Source organism: Coloeus monedula (assembly GCF_965178545.1).
Source record: "Coloeus monedula genome assembly, chromosome: 5".
Taxonomy (NCBI): Eukaryota; Metazoa; Chordata; class Aves; order Passeriformes; family Corvidae; genus Coloeus; species Coloeus monedula.
In genome coordinates this window covers 47,008,484-47,030,714 of record NC_138785.1, presented here as the reverse complement: position 1 = coordinate 47,030,714, position 22,231 = coordinate 47,008,484, and the positions used below count along the sequence as shown (strand labels likewise).

General features: G+C 38.8%; 1 protein-coding gene across 1 annotated transcript in view; it reads left to right on the top strand.

The window, feature by feature from the left end:
* Window positions 1–22,231, top strand: part of PAICS (phosphoribosylaminoimidazole carboxylase and phosphoribosylaminoimidazolesuccinocarboxamide synthase) — a gene marked incomplete at its 5' end in the record, with an annotated part of 41,450 nt that overhangs the window by 7,677 nt on the left and 11,542 nt on the right. Inside the window, 8 exons of the mRNA XM_082281987.1 lie at window positions 604–1,041; window positions 2,061–2,150; window positions 7,176–7,262; window positions 10,680–10,751; window positions 11,409–11,810; window positions 13,205–13,270; window positions 14,293–14,483; window positions 16,946–16,965. Of these exons, the coding sequence (XP_082138113.1) occupies window positions 604–1,041; window positions 2,061–2,150; window positions 7,176–7,262; window positions 10,680–10,751; window positions 11,409–11,810; window positions 13,205–13,270; window positions 14,293–14,483; window positions 16,946–16,965 (1,366 nt within the window). The remainder of the gene's footprint in view (window positions 1–603; window positions 1,042–2,060; window positions 2,151–7,175; window positions 7,263–10,679; window positions 10,752–11,408; window positions 11,811–13,204; window positions 13,271–14,292; window positions 14,484–16,945; window positions 16,966–22,231) is intronic.

Sequence of the window (22,231 nt, the reverse complement as noted above, 5' to 3'; positions counted from 1 at the left end):
GAGAAATGGCTTCTATCACACAAATGTTTCACTTAAGCAAAAGTCTCCATTCCTCTGCTCCCCACAGCTGGGGTGCTTTGTTAAGAAAGGAGGATCAGATTCTTCAGATCCTTACCCAGGTTAAATCTCTCCATGTGTGTAAAAACTAAAGTATGGCATGAATGCAGAAAGTTAAGTCTTGATGCTGGTGCCGGTGACTCGGGGCCAATTTATTATTGTGCTCATGCAGCACATCCCGTCTTCCCAACAGTTCTCTTCTCCTCTCTGATGTCTGAAGGACAAAGCAGCTCATCAGTTGTTCCCAAAGGTGTCACAGGTAAAAATTTAGTGTATTAGAACAGAAGAAAGAAATGCTCCTCTTAGATTAATTAAATGTACATGTGCTATCTTAATATCTATCTTCAAGTGAAGGCAAAAATTGTATCAGAATTAACAAAAATGCTGACAAATTAATAACCAAGAGCTTGATTTTAATGTCACCTCTGCTCTGTCTTTCTCTGGAGAAATAGCATCCTTCATTCCCACTCTCTCTGTCCTTTCCCCACCCCAGCCACCCAGTGCAGGTAACCCGTATCTGTCTCTCCCCTACCCCACACAATGCAGGTAATCCAGCGTCAGCAGTAGAGGCTTCCAAACCACCGGCTTTTATTCCTACAGTAGCAAATGAAGGAGGAAAACACTGGACTGTTAATGAAGTCAGAGCTTTGATACGCATATGGTCAGACAAAAATATCCAGCAACAACTGGAAGGGACAGTGAGAAATAAAAGAATATTTGAACAAGTTGCTGCTAGACTTCAGAAGTTTGGAATTGACAGGGACTGGAAGCAGTGCAGGACAAAATACAAAAATCTGAAACATGAATACAAGAGTGTAAAAAGTGCCCAAGACTCAGGGAGTACAAGTAAAAGTATGAAATTTTTTAATGAACTGGATGCTATTCTGGGGCACTGCACCATGGAACAAGCAAGTAAATCAGATAATGATGAAAGCGAGAGGCCTCCAGAATGGATAGAAGCAAAATCAGAAAAGGATTCCATAGGTAAGTACTTGAACTACCCACATATCATTTAAAATTTTAAGTTTTCCAGCACTAGAGAGACCTTAAAAAAACTCAAAAAGCGAAAACAGAGAAATTAACCGATTGGCTCTGGGGGAAAAACGCCAAATGGAAATTTACTATTTGTCTGGTAGTTTTGTATTATGTTATAAGGTAGTATTTTGGATTGGGTGATTGCCCTGTATTTTTTTAATAGAATTGAGAAATGAAAGGAGGAAAAAAAGACAAAGGCATAAAATAAAATGATACAGAGAGGCAATTCCAGTCAAAATCATGTCAGAGGAGACTCTTTCCAGTTTAGATAAAAGAAATGGATCAGAGAGATAGTCAGACTATGTTACTGGAAAAATTAAGACATTGAGCAAAAGAAATCTGTAGTTATAGACATGGGTTAAAAAAATTGACGTATAAACTGTCTTTCTCTTATGGTCCGAAATAGCTCAGTTTTATTGGCCTTTGGAACAAGACTCCCAAACTGGTGAGACAACTGTGAAAATAGTTAAAGGAACAGCACCAAGAATGCTGGCAGAGCTTGCCTTTGGTTTTGGGTGGTTATTGACAATTACTGGTAATGGATGATCAATGCAGAATTAGAGTAGACCGATGAACCTACATGTCCCAAGAGTTAAAATATTTTTATTGGTATGTACAACCAGAAACATGCTTGTTGTTTAAGAACAGAATTAAACATTAAACTTTCAGATGAGGGGATGATATTATGTTGGCCAAATGTAAGACTAGAAGTTACTAAAGTAATGGAAGAAGTCAAGAAAAATGTTACACAAAGACCGGCTGAAAAACTGTGAGAACATTTTGGGGGAAGATTCACTCTTCAGCTGCATTTTGCAGACATTTTGCAGACATTTTGCTTATGCATCTACTTTGCCTGCTGGCATAAAGAGAATCTGAGGCTGGATGGATTTTTTGATTTGATACATGACAGCTGTTTTTATGAAGTATAAAAATTTGGTGCCCTAATTAATTTAGCATTATTTACACAGAAATGCCTGGAGACACAGGTGAAGAGGACTCTGTAAGTAATATGTCAGAAGACCTACAGGTTGCAGATGTAAAGAAAGTTTCTGCTTCAGGTAATCTGAAAAGTCTTCTATTTTATGTAAATACCTAAATTTAGTAAATTAAATTTAATTTCTAAAATAAGTCCAAACTGTAAGTATGGGTAGAAAATGCAGAGACCTAGAAAATTTTAAAACAAGAGATAATGTCATAGAGATAACTGCCATGTACTTATGTATGACATTTACAATGTCCTGCTAAATTTGATAAAATCAGTCTAGTAAGCACTCATTTCAAAGACTTGTGACGCAGAATGTAGAGAAGAAACTACTGGTTTAAGCAAGTTGAGTGCAATGTACTACTGCACTTACATTTACCTAAACTATCTATTCCCAAAGATTAGTATTGTTCAGTCTCCTGTGCATGAACAAATACAGCATCTCTTTTTCACAATACATGATCAGGATATAATTGTGTAAATGCTCATGTCAGGGGATGAAGACTTCATTTAATAGTCTCACTGAATATGAAGGTCATATGCTCTGCTCTTTACAAAGAAAGATTATGGTTTACATCTGAAAACATAAATTTCAGGGGAAGCAGAAGTTTAACATTCAATTAGAGACACATGAAAGTCTCTCAGGCTGACAAGTTTTATTGCCTACAACAGAGCACCTCATGTTCTGTTTCAGTAGTGTGAGGCAGAATATGGTCTAAATTAAGCATTAAGGAGTAGTCTTACAGAATTTAAAATGGTCTAATGTGAACTTGAAAGATTTTAGTATCAAATTAAAAATCTTCTGACAGATGATGTTATTGTAAATACTACTCCAGAGAATGGGGCAGCTCTGCATATAATGAAAGAAACAGCTATGGCAAGTAAGTAAAGAGATGGTTGATCATGAGAGGTAATCTGAGGTATACCAGACAGTAGCATTTTTGTTTTTTTCATTCAATAGCAATTACATTCATAAATTTAAATTTACTAACAACAAAAAAACAAAACAAAACAAAAAAAACCCCCAAACCAACATAGCAACCTTTTACCAGCTCACCATGGGCACTTGAAGCATGCAGTGGAGAAAAACAGGTTGTCATGACAAGTGCATTGCCTATAGGGACCTCATTTTGAGAGAGACAAATATGAAAGAAGTCATAAACAGCACCTTGTGGGATCCAGTTAAGACTGCTTAAAGAATGTATTAAATTCCTTTTCTCCCCATCAACAAGTAAAATTACTACTTACACATGGACAGTAGTAAGACACTGTGATAATACAAAGATTCAGCAGTGCCCCTTAACTGTCATCTGACAGTTTTGAACCGCCTGGTGCTACATACTATTTTAACTTCTTGGACTGCACTCTTCCAAACAAGCTATTTAAGATGAAGTTAAATGAATATTTCTAGTAAAGTTCTGAGTACACATTTCTGTCCTTTAAGATAAGTGTAGGTGTAAAAATATCTGTAGTTTACCATCTCCCTTTGCAAATACATGTATTTTAACTGCATACTTTGTTTATTTCTGGGTAATTGTAAATACAATATGATTTTGTGGGGAAAAATTAAAATAGCAAGTGCTTCAAAAGTGTCTGTGGCTCAGCCTATCCACTCATAAGACTATTTTTTAAACTTCCATGGGGGAAAAAGGCAAAACCACACTCCATCATGAACAACTTCAGTTTGCAAAATTCTTTCCCTCATTCCCAAACAAACAATACACACTCAAATAATTTTATTGCAGGTGGTAAAAGACACCTAGTCTTTAATTTTACTAATGGGAACATGATTAGGTATTGCATAAAGCAGAGAAAAGATGCACACTTTTTACATTACAATATCATGGAGACCCTTTGTTCTCTAGTTGTGGTACGTGCTTTTCCTAGACAGTCCAAATAATTTTGAAGTGAGAAACTGGTAAGTAAAGAGATTGTATGTACCTCTGTACTTATAAATATGCTCACTGATAAACAGTGAAAAAGGCAAACAGGCAGTGATATATTATATTGGTCGTTTGATATCAGTAATGTCTCATGATCACTAGCATTTAGGATGTGACTTTTTATAAAGCTCCTGCATATTCAACAGAAATTTTGTAGAAAAGTGTTTCTCAACAGGCACGGAATTATTAAATTTATAGGTATTTGTGTGCCTTGATAAAAAATCTGTAGAAAACACTAATTTGATAACCTAACCCTAATAAATGAGAATTTAGAAACAGTTAAACTCATATCTAGCTATCTTCCTTATCATTATATGCAGTTAATGTACTCTGCAGCCAGAGCTGTATATGCACTTGCCTATATGAATATATATATGACTATATATATATATACACACACACACACACGAGTTAGCCTGGGCAGACATTACCTTCTGGCAACTGCAGCTGCATAAATGCACAGAAGATGCATGAGCTGCCTCAGAGTACACGTGCTTCTCATGATCTGACATGTGAATCTGAGTTACGAGCCATAGGAATGCGGCCACCACTGCCAGTCTACAAACAGCCCATTTGGGTTTGCCATACTGTAGTAAGGAAAATACGAAGATGGTGTTAGTCAAAAGACAGGCACACTAGTTTCAGGAAAACACCTAGTTATTTGATGTGCCATGATACTGTTTTTCTCCTCTGCCCACATGAATTTGCTACTCTAAGAGCAGCAAATGTCCACCTGAGAAGAAGACAGAGGTAAATAAATCCTCACAGTTTGCTGCACAGCCTGTCCTAGTTGCTCACATGTCGCTGTCAGCACTGCCCAGCTGGGGGAGCAGAAGGACCACGAGAGTCCCCAGCACGGGGGTTTTCAGCTAAAGCGTCCTGCGATAGGCTGCGGACACTGCGGGTTGCTTTCTCTTCTGGCAAAACATAACCCACATTGAATCGATCTGCAAATAAAACATTACTTGGTCATTTTTACTGATGTCTTCAATTTCGTGGGATCACTTTTAGTTAGTTACAGAAATCTTTTCAGAAGAGCCGACTACTTCAGTCTATACAATCTGTCAATCTGAACTCCACGTACATTCCACGCGTGTCAGACTCAGCAGTACGACCACAGTGTTTGATTAAATCTGAAGTGCCAGGAACAACGGTGGTGATGAAAACAGGTTTCTAAGAAATACCAGTACCCTGATGTTCTTAAAAATACCTACAGCAAGTATTTTACTTCAAACAAATTCCTTTCCTTGTCATTGTTTTCTTAGGATTTTTGGTACCCCGTACACTTTACTCTATGTCCCTATCAAAACAAATTTGGAGTAAGTCATGACACTTCCAAGATACACTCCTAAGCAAGGGCTTTTTGTTTAAAGTTGTTGTTTAAAGTTAAGATCTTAAGTCGGTACATACTCAGGCACTTAACATTGGCTTGAACACTTGCTGCTGTGTGCACAGAATTTTAAAATGTACAGATATAAAGTCAAAAGATAATGTTTTCATACATATGCCCCAGGCTAGTTTTAAGCAGTGTTTCAGAGAAGTGCAAACCCCAAAGTTGTTGATTATTCACTGCCTTAGCCTAGGCATATTTGGGCTGCAGACACAAACTCTTAGCTGTGCATCCACAATTTTCTGTACGCACTCTCACAGGTCTGCATGACAGAGATGGCAGCAACTTTGCAAGTTGTTGGAGAGTAAACATAAGCCACACACTGAAAATTTTCCCTAGCTTTAACATATTGCACTTCCCTTTTATACTGTACAAGACACACATGAGAGTAAGGATTAGGAGACAAATTACTAATCTTGCCTCATGAGCCAGAAAACAAGATAATTAGTGATAGTGACAGAGTGCCAAAAGAGAACAGAACTTGTATCAGTCTGAGCGGGTGAAAGGAAAGACTGTGACAGCATTGCTCGGGTGGCCTTGTGAGCAGTGCTTCAAACACAAAGTAGAGATTAAGCATATTTGCTGGCAACTGTCTATAGCTTCACTGAACAATGCAGATGGAGCCACTGTGTTTTATCCATGCCAGAAACTGTTGATGGCTTGTTCTGTTTGGCTCAGTCCTGCTCTTCTTGTGCCCTCCCTCCCAAACTCTGAAAGGTGCCTTAGAAAAAAAGCCAGGCTCCCTACCCACATTCTTGGCTCGCCAAAAAAAAAAAAAAAAAAAGAAAAAGGCACATGATGCTCGTCACATCATAAAAAACATCTGACGCAAACAAAGCTGTATTGATCTGGGGGTAATTTTTAATAAAATGGCTCTAGATTAAACTTTATTGCTCAATGTTTAGGGGCAATATTCTTAAATGGACTGAGAACAGGCTGGGAGCCAGAAAACTGCTGTCATTGATCCATGATGTGGCCTTCACCATTTAATCTCTGCAGAGCAGTGTCCTCACTGGGAAGCGAGGATCAGCAAGACCACTTGCATCATCCACCTGCCCACCCCTCTGTCCCAGGGCAGAGGGGTGGAATTCTCCCTTAAACAACAGTAGGCCAATGGCAGAGGAGTGGAGATCTCCTCCCCATGGAGGGGAGCCCAGGGACACCTCTGTCATCAGCTGTGTGATGTAAACCCCTGGAAGCTGCAGCAGCAGAGATGCTCTCAGGACAGGCTTTAGTATTTAGTACATTGTTTCCATCAGGCAGGCAGCCTTACAGATCAAATGTCTAGGCACAGCACCCTGATGCAATGTCAGAACCCTTGCTCCTTTTGGGGCTTATTTAGACACTCTTGGCATCAGTCACTTTGGAGTCTTTCAATAATTTCAGTATGTACTGCACCCTTTATGCAAGTCACTGTCTTGCCTGTTCTGCTGCACAAACATTTGCCAGTACCTAGATATCTTATACCCACCATCAGTGAACCATGCTACAAATTCTGATCCAGGTTAAAATAACTTAAGAGTTTGCACATTTAACCCATAAACTTGTATGCTGTAGCTGTTATGTGGTGTTCTGGATTTACTTTAATATGTAAATGAGTACACTCTGCTCTGAAGCCTATTACTGCAGAGAAATGGCAGCTTAATGTGTTAAGAGAGGAAATCATTAACAATAGTTATCATCAGTGGCATTCTGAAGTGGGTGATTCTTAAGACATCACTGAAGACCTGTTTAGTTTAAGAACTCCATAAATGATTGTTTTTTACAGAAATCCTTGAAGATGAGGGGGACTTTGCCAACTCTACCCCAGCAGCTCTGGAAGCTACACGAATAAAGAAGGAGACGATTGATATAGGTAGGTCATGACTTTGTCGTGGTAGTTCTAACAGGACATTCTACTTTATTGGGCATTGCAGATTCCAAAGGTTCATGTTATTCCAGCAAATTATACTTGTTCTACTTCTAGGTTATGAAAAATTATGGGTTTTGCTTGATTTCATAGTGCAGAAATGTATGAACACTGATTTCTCCTTCCCATAATTATAAAAAAATCTTATTTTCCCAGACAACATGCTCCTTTTTTTGATGAATATGATTAGTCTGCATTTGACTGTGACACAAATACTGTTTTTCTTACAGTTTTCTTACAGTTGCTAGAGAGAATAAAATGGAAAGGTAAATAGCTGTCTCAAAAACTCAGAACGTTTTATATCTAGTCTGTATTTTCAAACTACTTCATGGCTGCATTTAATATCAGATTATTTACTATCAAGCAATTTCCACATATATTCTGGACTATTTTAAATATAAAACTGAAATCAGCACCTCAGCAATATGCAGAAGTCATATATTCAATGACAAGTGATCAGGAGAAGATTTGTTTTATTTAAAATGTTAAATTTTAACATTAGAGTGCAGTAGGGATATTAATATTTATTCTGGAATAAATAAGCATAAAAACCATAGAAGATCATGGAAAAAAGACATCAGAGAAAATAATGATGACACTGAAATATAGTGACCTGACACCCTGGATCAAAATATTCTTTACAGTACTGCTGTTTGTACACAGAAGTTAATAGAAAAAAAAAATCAATTATAGTGAGGCTGTGAACAGCAATTCTTTGGCCTTTGACACTGAAAGTTTCTACCATAAGAATATTTCTATTGTATGCATCAGGCATATGCCAGCCAAGAGCTTCCTTTTCAGCAATTATGTTATCTGTAGTTTGGATGTTGAGACACCCTATGCAACACACCCTTTACAACTGTTTGCATTGGCTCCTCTTGATCAAGACAACTGTGGTGACTGTGACACTGAGGACAACATCAGAGCAGTGCCATCACAACAATGACACACAGAAACACAAGTGACGCTGAGCATAAAGTACATCTGTGACCCTGGAAGTTGAGACATAGTGAGGTCACATGAATGCAAAGTGGAGGATAAAATGTCATGCAGCTCAACTGACGGCCTCATACACACAAACTCCCTATCATGCCGTATCCAACTGAGCACAGTAATCACACAGGTCAGCACTACACAAGTGCCACTGCCAAAGACAGGAAGAGATCAGAGAGCCAGTATGGTTGAGAGAAGGAGCACAGAAATGAAAACACCATGGGGAGGTTGGTAATAGTCAAAAAAAAAAGGAATCTATTAGGAGCCTAGGAGTAGACCTATAGCTCCATTTTGGCCCATTTCCAATAGCTGCAAGTGTTAAGGAAGATGCAAGAATTTTCTCAAGAGTTATAGGGTGCCTATTTATGAGAAAAAGCACTTTTTTTCTAGTACCCCATGTAAATCACACATACATGCTGATGACTGTATGATTTTCAAATTTTCCACAGGTACAAAATATATTCCTGCACATGGCTTATGAAAAACAAGTATTTGCCAAATGACTTAAGAGGAAACAAGTTATAGAGCAAGTACAAATTCCAAGTACTAGTTTGTGCACATACTGGCAAGTACCATTATAGAAAGCACATCAAATGAACCTGCTTATTTACAAAGAATCTCTATTTCTGACAGTAAGCACTCAGTTTTTCAAAACATAAAAGGAATATTTACTTCTACCTGTTACCAAAACTAGTATTGAACATAATTAGTCTATAACATCCCCTAGCAAACAATGAGAACTCATCTTTCTCTTCCTCCCAACCCAAAAAGTAAGTCCACACAAAAGTGAACTTTCAGCCTCAGAGTAGTCCGAGCATGAGCAAATGAACCCAGAACCAGCAAAGCTGGGTTTTGATGTTCATACATGATTTCAAGAATTTCTCAGTAGGCAGCGATGAAGTTGCAAATAAAAGCCTGAGGGCAATCAAGAGAGACTTCAGGGCCTTGGAACTGGTTAAGGGATCAGGAGCACAAGTAGTGTTCTCTTCTTCCAGTTTCAAGAAACAGGAAGAGCCAGCAGATCACTATTTGGCTCCAAGCCTGGTGACACTGGGAAGATGCTGGGTTTTTTAGTCATGGTTCCATGACACCAGACTTGCTAATACCTGTCTGAAAGGGGGGATAAGGATCTTAACTCAGGAGTTAGCAGGGCTCACTGAAAGAGCTTTAAACTAAGTTTGCAGGTGGAAAGAGATAAAACCAGACTTACTAGAGAGCCTGGGGACAATATGCCAATGTTTGAGGGATGTGTTCTAGAGAGGTCCTTCGATCTGCTGTTTCAGTAGAGTCAGGAGATGGACATCAGCAAAGACACAGGGGGGTTATTTGATGTGTTAGAAACCACAGAAGCACTTAAGAATAACGATGTAAAAATTAGAACTTCTCACCTCCAAAAGATGGTGGGGTCAAAATGGTGGTGCATCTATACCAGTGCACAACAGCTAGGGCAACAAAAAGGATGAGCTGGAAGCCATTCTGTAACAGGAAAACTATATCATAGTTTCCATCCTGAAGACAGAGGGATGACTTGCACAACTGGAGTGCTGCAATGGATGGCTATAAACTTCAGAAGGGACAGGCAAGGAAGGAGAGACTGCGGGGTACTCTGCATGTTAGAGGGTGTTTTGATTGTGCAGAGCTCATGATGGTAGCAGTAGGGTTGAGGATGTATGGGTAAGAATCAGGAGAAGGCAACAAGGCACGTATCCTGGTGGGAGTCTGTTACCAACCACCCAGCCAGGGCGAAGAGGCAGCTGAAATATTTTAGAAGCTGGGAGAAGCCTCACAGTTGCTGGCCCTTGGGGGAGACTCCAGCAGAGGTTTCTTACCAGATGTCTGCTGGAAATACAACACAGCAGAGGACACGGCCTCGGAGGTTCCTGGAGTGTTTGGCAGACAACTGCCGGACACAGCTGTGAAGGAGCCAGCTAGGGGAGGTACCCACTGGACCTGGTGTTTGTGAATAGAGGACTGCTGGTGGTTGGAGCCTCTTGGCCACAGCAGTCACAAAATGGCAGCTTTTTCGGTTCTTGGTGAAGTAAGGAGGGAGGTATGCAGAACTGTCACCTTGGACTTGGCCAGTGACTTGGAGTCACCGTCCTTGGAGGGATTTAAATGACACGTAGATGTGGCACTTAGGGACGTGGTTTACCAGAGGACTTGGCAATGCTAAGTCCATCCTAAATGATTACTGCTTCCATCCTAAATGATTCTGTGACTCTGTGATTCTTCAAGTCTATAACTAATGGGTTAGACTAAGGGCTTAGGACACTTTTAGGTGGAAATAGGTGTTTCCTACAGAGGATGACAATAATATTAGCAATCTATTTGTCTAAATCCAAGTCTATTTAAAACTGTGTGTTTCTGTAGATGATGATTCTATAAGCACTACCTCAGAAGACAGATCTTGTACGCCAGTAGCAAAACAGATGGTTGGGACAGGTGAGTATTAATTTCCATGCATTTATTATGAGATAAATCACATTGTAATTTCAGTACCAAAGCTGGAGCAATAAGATCTCTACTGTAAACACAGCTCTACTTTTCTACTCCTGACTCCAGTCTAGCTTTGTCAGTAAACTTAAAAATTAGTTTCATAGCTCTTCTCCTTGTCATGAGCAAAACTTGTATTAATACTGTAGTTCAACTTTGCCTTCTATACATATCCGATGAGCAGCATCTGCATACTTCTGACTATTTTTGAGTCTGAAGATTTTTTTCTTCTGTTGAATCCCCAGTAGCCTTTTCATTTGCATGTTGCCATTTTAATTTGAAACCACACTTCTCACCAATGCTGTCATCTTTAAAGCTTAAGGATTATTGCTTTCCTACATATAATACTTGGATACATCTGTCTTTAATTTCACAACAACAGTGGCAAAATTATAGTGACAAAATGTTGAATTTTAGATTCCTTGGAGAAGCCAGAGATTCCACTTGCTACGTATTTTGCATACTTAAGAGAAAACAATTGTGTATATATACTAATATTATAAAGTTACAAGATTAGTCATTAGTTGCAATTATGCTTTCATATATGTATATTTAGAATGTATTTATAGCATTTACAGTTAGTTGGTTTTTTATTTATATTTTCAGACAATCACATTCCCTTGGAAGAAGCACAAAATCACTTTAAAGTTATTACAGTTAATGATACTGGAGCAGGAAAACATTGGAGTGATAATGAAGTTAGGGCTCTGATAAACATATGGTCAGATGAAAAGATACAACAAATGCTTGAAGGGGCCACAAGAAATAAAGAAATATTTGAGGAAATTGCCAGAAGGTTAATGAAACGTGGTATAGACAGAGACTGGAAACAATGTCGCACAAAGTACAAGAACCTAAAATATGAATACCGTGCACTGCAGAAAGAAAATGAGCATCTTGGAAATCCCAGGAGAAAAATGAGATTTTATGATGAAGTTGACTGTATCTTAAGAAGACAGACTTTGGGAACCTCAGGCTGGGGATGTGAAAGCTCAAGTCTCCTATCAGGTACTAAAAACTTCAGTGATGAGAGAAAGTGCTTGAAGTGAAACTTTAGAAAGTTGCCTGTTTGAGCCATGCTGTAAGTGTGAAATGTGTGGCCAGAAATGGGGAGGGAAAATAAATGGGGAAGCTGTATCTGCATGGTCACATAGTGAATACTCAGGGAACACAAGTGGCCTATGGAGACATGTAGAAGTGAGAATATTAGCAAAAAGTGAAAGCACTGAAGCATTCAATGCGACTGGAGGATCTTTGCTTTTGAAAGCCTAAGTGACATACAGTGAAATGGTGCTAGAACACATGGCAGGTTTTAGAGGTCATACAGCAGGCATGTAAAGTCTGATGGATAGAGAGCTGCAAGCTCATACCATTTAGAATTACACAAATCAGTAGCAATCAAGCCAAGTGCAAGGGCTCCAAAAAACCTGAACTATATTAATTCAATACACACTGCAGTCAAGACAGAGAAAAATCCAGGGCAGTGATGTTTATTTGAGCACTTCTAATAATTGTATTAATTTTGCTAAAGCAGATTCAGTTTTTGAAATAGAGTTTGCTTCTATTTTAGTATCAAAAACCCACTGATCTAGGAACTACACAGCTAATCTTGTGTCTGCTGTAAGGGTTCTCGTGACTGCCCAACTGCTCCAGACCTCAGGGGCACCTGCTCCTGGCTCCAGGCAGATCAGGTGCTCTTGTAGAAATAACTGAACCTCTGCAACTTAGGGTTCAGTGACTTAAGATAAAGCAGAACTAACTGTGATTGTTCTCAATGTGTTAGATAATAGTTTGCAACATCACAAATCTTAGTTGAGGACCTGCACCATTTCTGCAGCAAAGGCCAGATGGACAGCTTGAGCAGAAACTGCTGGAACCATCCTTAAGCCAGCTGGTCCTCTGTCATAAATCAGAGCCCTAACGTGGTGTCCAAGGGCACAATACAGTAGTGCATTAGTTGTGGCTGGAATGACATCCATAGAGCTGTGGGGTGACTGTTCTTCTCCCCTGCCTCAGTCTTGTGCTTGATCACATTCTCGAGACATGTGTTTTCTTCCAAATACTGGAACTGAATATATTACTGCTTGTTTCTACTCTCCATGAACAGGATTTGTCAGCACCAAGTATGCTGTCAACACCAACAACCAACTTGGCTGTTATACATTTTAGCATGCTAGAAAAGGAGTGTGTAATCTGGGCTGTGAATGCTGATGCAGCAGCCAGTAAAGCAATAACCTCTCAGAAAAGAAGCTTCAGTTACTAATCTGTTTGAGGCATCTGCCAAATAAATGTGTCTTGTCCTAGGGTATTTGCTTTTCTAGTATAAAACTTTCTGGTATGTGACTGACTGTGCCTTGAGAATCTCGACAAAACACTTAGTCACCTTGTTTTCCTCTTCTAAGTTTCAGTGGGAGATGCTACATCAAACACAGGATCTTTGAGTATCAAGAGGAAAACATGGAATGACGGTAAGAGCCCCTGACTTTTAAAAGCACCTATACACTGCTGTTGAATTGGATGCCAGATTCTTACACCCAGTATTCAGACAGTTACAAAAAATAATCCTGGAACTTAACACTGAGCTCCAAACCAACATTCTTCTTTCACCCACAACAGTTGGCAAAAGAAGAGTTCTGATAAAAATGTAGGGCTAAGGAAAATTGCAATTTATTTATTTAAATCCTCATCCCTGGTATAAATGAGGTAAACATAAACATACTTGATTTGTAAGAATCATATGCAAAGAAAAGACAGTATTTAAAAAACAAGATGTCTCAACTGCCCGTGTTGCTTACGGGAAAGTAGGGACAGGCACAGTCATGGATGTGATTTCCTCATATTTCCTCATATTGCACTACTGCACTACTACACGTAAGCAGGTTAAGACAGCTGTGTCAAAGACAGGATAGGATAGAGAATCATGGAGAGAGAAAAATGATGGGAAGGATGGAAATATGTGGCATGTGATCTGATATGGGGAAGGTCAGCAGCTTATTTTTCTTCCTGCAGAATTGTCAGGCCCTAAATAAAATCCAACAATGAGGAACAAAAAAGCTTAGTTTTAAGGTGCTCACCCCTATTTTTAATACTGAAATGATATCTACAGACAGATGAAGAGAAATTATCTGAATATGACATTTTTTGAATTCAACCCCTTTAGTTCACCATCACAAACTGTATTAACACTGTATTTAATCACTCTGTGTGATTAAATAGACTTTCATTTATTGCCTATTATATAAGTACCTCTTGGAGAGGGCTGAAGCTAGGCAAAACTGAAAGTCTGAGATATAAGTGATTTTTACAGGGTCTGCTGCATTCCTATTCTCCATTATACAATGATCCCTTACACAACATCAGGCAATGCCTGCCAAAAGAGCAGAACAGAAGAACAGCTTTAGGAAAATCCAGCATGTGCTAAACTTCAGTGTCAGCAGTTCATTGACTTGTGCACTCTAACTACGTATACGTACTTTGATTTTGTCCACAGAGGTGTCACCTGTTCCACTTAAGAAAAGTGCTTCTGAAAACACCATACTCCACTTCCAAAAACTGCTAACAGAGAGAGTGCACACGGTAACAGAAGGCAAAAAGTTTCTGTTTGAAAGACTTTGTAAGCAGGAAGAAATGCAAGACCTCAACAGAACACAGCTGTATGCTGATCCATCAGCTATACAACAGGTTGGTTTAATGAACTTTCTATGAAATTAACATGCAGATAGGTTCTGTCAGGTAGTAAGAAATGAAATACTTACGAGTGTGGGTTACCCACATGAGTACCTGCTTGCTTCCCTTTAATACAATCACCATCAGTCATTTAAACTAAATCAAGACATGAGTTCCTATCATAATCCTTAACTATGAGCTCTTAACAGTGATGTCAGTCTAATAAAACACACAACCTCTGCCTACATGGGTTGGCTCACCTACATGCTACAAGTAACAGCCTTAATTGAAAGAAAATAATATTTTAACTGATCAAAGAAAACATGTACAGTTAAAATTTCATCCCATAATTTCCAATTACCGTCTCCATGGTTAGTCCTCTGCAATTAACCAAACAGTGGAAGCTGTAGGAGAACTTTTTGGTTAGGCAGGGCTGGTGGGGAAAACACAACTCTTAACTCCTTAACCAGCATTTACCCTTCTCCTAGCCTCTCCCCGTGCTTATGCTGGTGTGGGAGAATGTCCCCCTCTGCCTGCTGAAGGCTTGCAGCAATGTGCAGCACTGCACTGGAGAAATGAGTGAGCCAGAGAGAACGTACACAGAATTGATGCCCACGTAGAAGGGGCAGGCATGAGTTCTGCTCCCTATTCTGTACTGGGCAAGGGGTCTGTTATGTCCAGTAACCCACAGAAAACACAGAAACAGTGCAGGGAACAATGACATGGTAGGAGACAAATGCCATGCCATAACTGTTATTCTGCAAAATCCTACTAGCCACTACTTCCTTTTGTGATTGTGTAAGTACTCCATGGTCTGTATTACATTTGCAAGGTTTTCCTCTGCATCTGCAGGGTTTTCTTTTCAGTGTATTCAAGTAAAACAACTTTCTGGATCTCAGTCATGTTTGGGCACAGACCTACACAGCCTGGCCAAAGCCAGGTCAGTTCTAGGCAAATACAAATGCACAACTCAAGTCAAACAGTCAAGTCCTTACTGCAGCAGCAACAGCCACCAGGTTTATTTATACACAGAAGCCTAAATTCCATCCAAGTCCCTTTTCATAAAACTTCACATAAAAATATTACTGGATATAATGTGTTATTTCCTGCTTTATGCTTAATTATTTCCTTGTCTATTCTTTTATGAGAGACATTAAGAAGGCAAATACTTTCCACCAAGGTGGATTTAATCTGCCATTTGACTAGCATTCTTAAAACAATTCTGAGAGAGAGCCCTAGAAAATAATAGTTTTTTGATCACATTAATTTATACAGTGACAGGGATACAGTTTTTTCAGTGTATGCTGATCTACCACTTTTCACATTTTACACTGATTTCTCAGTATAAACCTTTTTTGGCTTGTAATACTGTCACTGAAACTATCATTTCCAGCAATACTAGTATCACCATTGGTTTAAAAATCTTTCTTCTCTCTCTCTTTACAATGAGCTGGTTCAAAGATACATCCTTGAACTTGCATTGTATTACTTGCATACAGAACTGTTGTCTTTGGAAGGAGGACAAGGTCTGCCTCTGCCACCACAGCAGTCAGGTATCCCCATGGAACGTGCTGAGTCAGCTGAAGACCTCACCATTCCAAACACTATTAAGATCACGGGTTACTCCTTCCACATGTGAACCAGAAAAATGTGTGATCCAACCCTAATTCGCTCCAGTACATTTAAACAGTTTAGTTCAATTTAGATTTAAATTACTGTTTGAAATTACTGAAAATAATATGGGTAACTTACATGTTTTGCTCTACCTTCTGTTTCATGAGTGCAGGGCTGAAATTGACTTGGTAACTCATTTCAACATGAAGATTCCCCTTTTCTCTATGCTACCTTGAGTAATCCATTTCATGCTGGATGCCCTATAAACCAGTTCATCTCACTAACCTCACACAAGACTAACCCATCTAGTAAGAAAAAACCCTAAATGGTCTTCTGTGTGAGTTGAAGTAGCTCAGCAAGTTCCCAGATGTGCCAGGTCTAACTCTAAACAGCTGAAAGGTTGTTTTTGTTGCAGTGTGCCTGTCCTTCCAGAAGAAATACTAACCTGAGGGAAGCAGTTAGCCCTGCAGAGGTGACAAACTGCACTTTAAATCCTGCATGATGCCCAAGGATCCAAACCTTTCTAAACCTTGTTGTCATCCAGTACAACGGCCCAAAAAAACCCCTTTCTCTCCTTCCAGAAAATAAAAAATAAAGATTTTAAGTTCATTAAAATCAGCAGACCTTTCAAGAATATGTATCTGTTTTTAAATGCTGATATTCAGTTGAGAACAACACAAAAGCACTGAGGCAAAGGACTCACTGATTTCTTAGCAGGTCAGAGCAGAGAATTGCAGAGCACACTTGCAGTCTTTACTTGGAAATTGTTCATATCAACACCAGGTGGTAGACATAAGGCAAGAACTGACAGAAAAAAAAGATCACAAGTGGGTTTACTTTCCAAGTAAAGGGTTTTACCTCAGAAAACTTTCCAGAGAGCAGGATTTATCTGACAAACAAATGTCCAAAGAAAGTGGACTTCCCTTTGTGTGGGATTCCTCTTCTATTCTGCTTTGTGACTGCAAAGCATAGCTTGCTTTTTGTAATTGTTTTGTCAGAAAGCTGTTTCTGCCCTGCTGTTCATTTGTTGTTGATCAAAGATGGTAAGAGATGTCAGGATCAAGATGGGGCATTTGGCATCATCTGGTATTTATGTGCTACTCCCATTTATACAGATAACAATTAATTTACTCGAGACAGATAAAGTGACATCAAGACAACCTTTCTTCACTGCCGCTGTAGTTACAATTCCACATAGCTTTTTCCTTAGACAAAATTACCAAGAATGTTGCACGTTTAGAATTCTGGTTGTCTAAAACTATGATCTATCTCATTTGGACAGCATCTCCTGGCATACTGACAGTGGGCTAAATAGAATGTTGCCAGCCGAAGGATTTCTCAAAACAGTCCCTTCAGAAATAGTATTAGTTAATCCAGCTCATCCTTCCAGTGTTTAGTCCAGACACATTTATGGGCCAGTGAAAGGGAACGTGAGACACCATCTGACACATGCTAAACGGTTATGTGTAGGGAACTACCACAGGACTGCAGTGGTTTGGGAGGATACCCTTTCTTAGACAAAGATCCTCAAAAGAAAGGCCAGACCAAGTCATGTCCACATAACTGATCCTGGGAATCTTAATATAAATTACATCATGAAAATGTTCCAGCTAAATAAGCAAAACCAAGTAATGATGGCAAGAGCATCAATCCTATAAATAACAGAGGTTTTTGCTCTTCTCCCTCCTCAAATATCTGCATTATTGCCAGAGGGCCATTAAGATTCCTGTGAGGGCAAATCTGTCTCCTCCCCAGTTTGCAAATGGCAATACTGAAATTTTTGAGTTGCAGCAGATAAATGGAACTGTTACCATTCTGACCTACATTAAAAAGCTTCATTCTTCTCTAAAGAGCACTTATCACTAAGATAAATGGGTCACTTTACACATCTTTGATAGGGCTGTTATTCTGGAAAGTCCTCTGAATGCCCTTTTAGATTACTTGACAAACTGTTTGGGCCAAAGGCTTTGAGAATAAGCTTCAGGAAGCAGAAATGCTTGCAGTGATGGTGGATCCACAAGCACTGTCTGCATCATAGGCTTTAAAGACTCTGCCTTCAGTCATCCTTTGTTTCTTATGCAGCTAGGCCTCCTTTGTGTTGGCACAAGCATCCATATGGCCAAGTGGCCACCCAGCTGACAGAACTGATTTAATTTAAAACTAACCTAACAAAAAGCCCCTCCAAATAACCCTGCTTTTTTTTTTTTTTTTTTAATGGGAATGTAAGACATGGCAGATAGTTAAGCCAGGATAGTTTATTTGAACTGAACTACCCAGTGTGAACACAGTTTGCTGCATACAACCCTCTCTCCATGCATGAGGCTCAAATTTAAGGTAGGGGCAGACAAGCCAACTGAGCAATCCTGTGAAAATTACTAGATAGCTGTACAATGCCTACATGGATGATGTATGTCCAGTCCAAGTGAAGAAAAATGAACAGTCTCACCCCAGCTCTCTATCTAGGTTAATGTAATGGGAAGTCCGTTGGCCGAAATAAACGCCATAACGGCTGCCTCTGAAATGTCCTCTTGTATCACTTGTTTGGCACCACTTCCCTCCTGATTTTTCCACTCCTTCTTACATGATCTCATTCCAGCTGCATGCACATCCAGAGATAAGAGCTTAGACTGAACTACATTTTGTGACATGTACATCGAAGAGACCTCAACTTGGTTAGAATGAAATCTAGCTTCTCTTCACTTTCCCAAATGAGTGTGCAGGAACCTGAGCCCTGCACGATGTTATGTAAAACAACCAGATATAAGAGCTCACCACAGCAAAAAGGCCTTGCTCCTCCTCTCTTCTTGCAGGAGCAAGCCCTGTGGAATGTAATTAAACCAGGCTGTCATCACCTGCAGCACAGAATGGCCTAAAACTTAAACCAAGATAGAACTAAAAGACAGAAGTGTGTTTACGTCCACATTCAGTGTCTGAAAGTACTCAGGAATGTTTTACCAGCACATACACCATGAATGTTCTTGTAAAATAGCATACAGACTCAATAACTAGCTAGGCAAACATCTTATCCTGTATATTCCATAGGGAATTTACGTAGAAATATGATTAATTACAAAATTTGGTATTTAGACAATTAAGACAGTTGACTCTGCAGTTCTTGCACCTGGGAATGAGGGATCTGCTGAACTCATGTGTTCTTGAGATGAAATAAAAAGATAATACCTTATATACCAAATTATCAAGATCATTACCTGTAGTATATCTGAGTTCCTCAGAAAATTCCCATCCAAATACTGTTGCAATTTGAAGCTCTTTGATTGAAAGATTCACAGGGTAAGTCATGATACCAATGGCTTGCTAAATAGCCTTTAAAAAACCCTACCTTGTAGCCAAGATGTTGTATATGAAATGTAGATAAACGCTTTAGGCTATATTGAATGCAGGTGTTCGGAAGGATGGCTAATGGGAAGCAACTTTACTAGATTGAAAGACAAGTTAAGTTTCTTAACTTATATTGTTGATATCTGGGTTCTGTTACATGGGTTTTAATAATGGACAGTTACAGGAAAGGTATCAAAAAGCACACTGGCCAAGCCTGCACTCATAACAAGTTCCATACACAGGCCCAGCTGACACAAGGAGTGCTCCCTGACTTTATGGGACTTCCACCTTCATAGAAAAGGGCTTTGAAAGACCTTTTCTAAAAATGAGTATAAAGCTAGTACACTTAGGTTTCAGTACACAGTATTATTGCCAAAAAATATTTTCCAGAGAATTTTGCAAAAAGTTAACAGAAATCACACTTGTTCAAAGATAAACTTTGCAAATTTGTCCTGGTCAAGGACTCAAATGACGTTTGATAGATTTGTAATTCAGAGTAACTCCTCCTCCCTCCCTCACCGCCCCCAAGAAAGTCCTCTCCTTACCAATACCCTCTGATTTTATTTTGGCATGCTGTCAGTGGATTTTGCAGTGACTTTGTTCCCTGGCTTATGAAATGCAGAGATGATTTAGAACATCCGCTTTTAAGCCTTGTTAATGTTGATGCCAGAGTAACATGATTTGCTTTAGCAGAATTAAAAGTTTCAAACATAGTGAGCATTCACTGCTAACATAGCTGTAAAATGTTACCATGGTGTCAAGTTAAATTGATAAAATGTTCTTAGTGTGTGGAAGGCCTTGATTAGACTGTGAGTAGGAATATACTGGTTTTCATTTTAATTCACCATTATAAAGTTAAAGCCAATAAAAAGCTGTGTTTTACTTCTGCTACAAAGGACTGGGAATTTAAGCCTTAACAACTAGCAGCTGCTTTTTAATTACTAAAAGAAATGCAACCCCAAACAACTTTTAAAGTTGTTTCTGCTTATGTCACAATAGTGAAATTTCAAGTATATCTTTTGTCTTTCATGATGTGCCTACTTGTGGGCTCCAGAACTTTGCTTACATATACACATCGATTTTTCATGCAGAACAGTTTCAGTGAGTGAAGCAGCGAGCACCACTCATACACACCACTGCACATATGCTTAAATATTTTGGTGGCTTGTTCCAGCTTACAGAGTTTTAAGTTTTCAGCTGCAAACATTACCCCACTGAAGAAAATCTCTTCAGTGCCACAGTAATACAAACTATCAACTCATTCTTGGCCGTTTATGAGAAACAACAAAGTCCTTCACCTTGCTGCAACCAGCTTATCAGAACATAAAGCACAAAGAATTTATGCTGCATGTTTTTGTGGCATCTAACAAATACTCTGGATTTTTACACATACAGGTAAGATTTCAAAGATTAGAAATTATAACCTGTTCTTCTCTTTGTGGCCCAGTCATCTCCAAAATACAGCTTGATACGATGCCATGCTTTAATATTCTGAATTTTAAAATCTAAGACCAATTAAGGGCCAAATTCTGTAATTTGATGTATTGCACAGGACTCAATTTGCATATAGAAGAACATGCTTATATCAAAGGCCAGTAATCATTACATAAATATCCTTACTAATTTGAAGGTGATGTCTAAGGTCTGTATTTTCTAGTGGCCAGTCAAATTTCTGTTAGTCACTCAGGCCTGACTTGGATGGCTCATTAATATTTACTATAATTTTCTTTCATATTTACTTATTTTTAAAGGCCTATGGTTAAGAGACATGTCTTAGTTTTTAACTTTAAAACCGTGGGCCTAATGCAGTTTACTGATACAGTTAATCCTAAATTTTAACTCTGGTTTTCAAGTGGCATTCCGAAAAGTAGAAAGAAAAATAGCTGTTATCCTATTACTTCCTGATCGGGATGCCAGCCCTTTTACACATCACAGTAGGACATTAGTGAAGAAAATAGGAACGTTAATATCTCAGCTATTTAACAGAATTTTATTGAGTGCTTGCACAGGTATACCTAATGGAACAGACCGATTCACTTTACAGATGCAATGTTTATGCCTTTAGGAAAGCATCCCTTAAAATTTTTGACCATTACTGAATTAGATCAGAATTACTGATTTTTACAGTGGCATATATGCCTCTACTTGTAGCTTCCTGTAGAATTTGTGAATTGCTTAGTTTCAATCATAGTGTAAGCATTGCTATGTACAGTTATGTCCTCCACAGGGGATATCTAAAAAGCTCAAGCAAATTAAATATACTTGTCAAGTGCCCATCAAAGAAAAAAGAAAAGCATATTGAAAAGTTATGAAGTAAGGTTGCAATGAAAATTGAGATAATAAGATACAAAGTAATGAAAGTACATCAATCATCTTTTTTCCACCTAAGAAACTCCAGGTCCACCAGTGTAACTGTAAGCACAAACAAGGTAAGATTTTTTCCAGCCTCTTCACAGAAAAACGATGCAACCTAAAATGAGATTATAGATTACAGGGCTTTGTTCCTGGTATTTTGCACTGTATCACTCCCAATAAAACCATTTTTGTTGGACACTGGCAAATATATATACCTGCAGCCCAAAGAGAATTATTAGCATATGAGAGTCATGTAGGGATGCAGCATTTTACCAGTAAAAGCATATGAAACTCTACTGTAATAAACAGAAAATCTCCATGTAAACGATTTCCTATTGTTGATCCAAAACCAATTTCAGATCAACATTTACAGATCTGTGAGCTCAGAAATACAAAGAATATATTTTATCTATTTAGTGCATGTGCACTTGGAGAAGTCCACCTACCTAGAACGT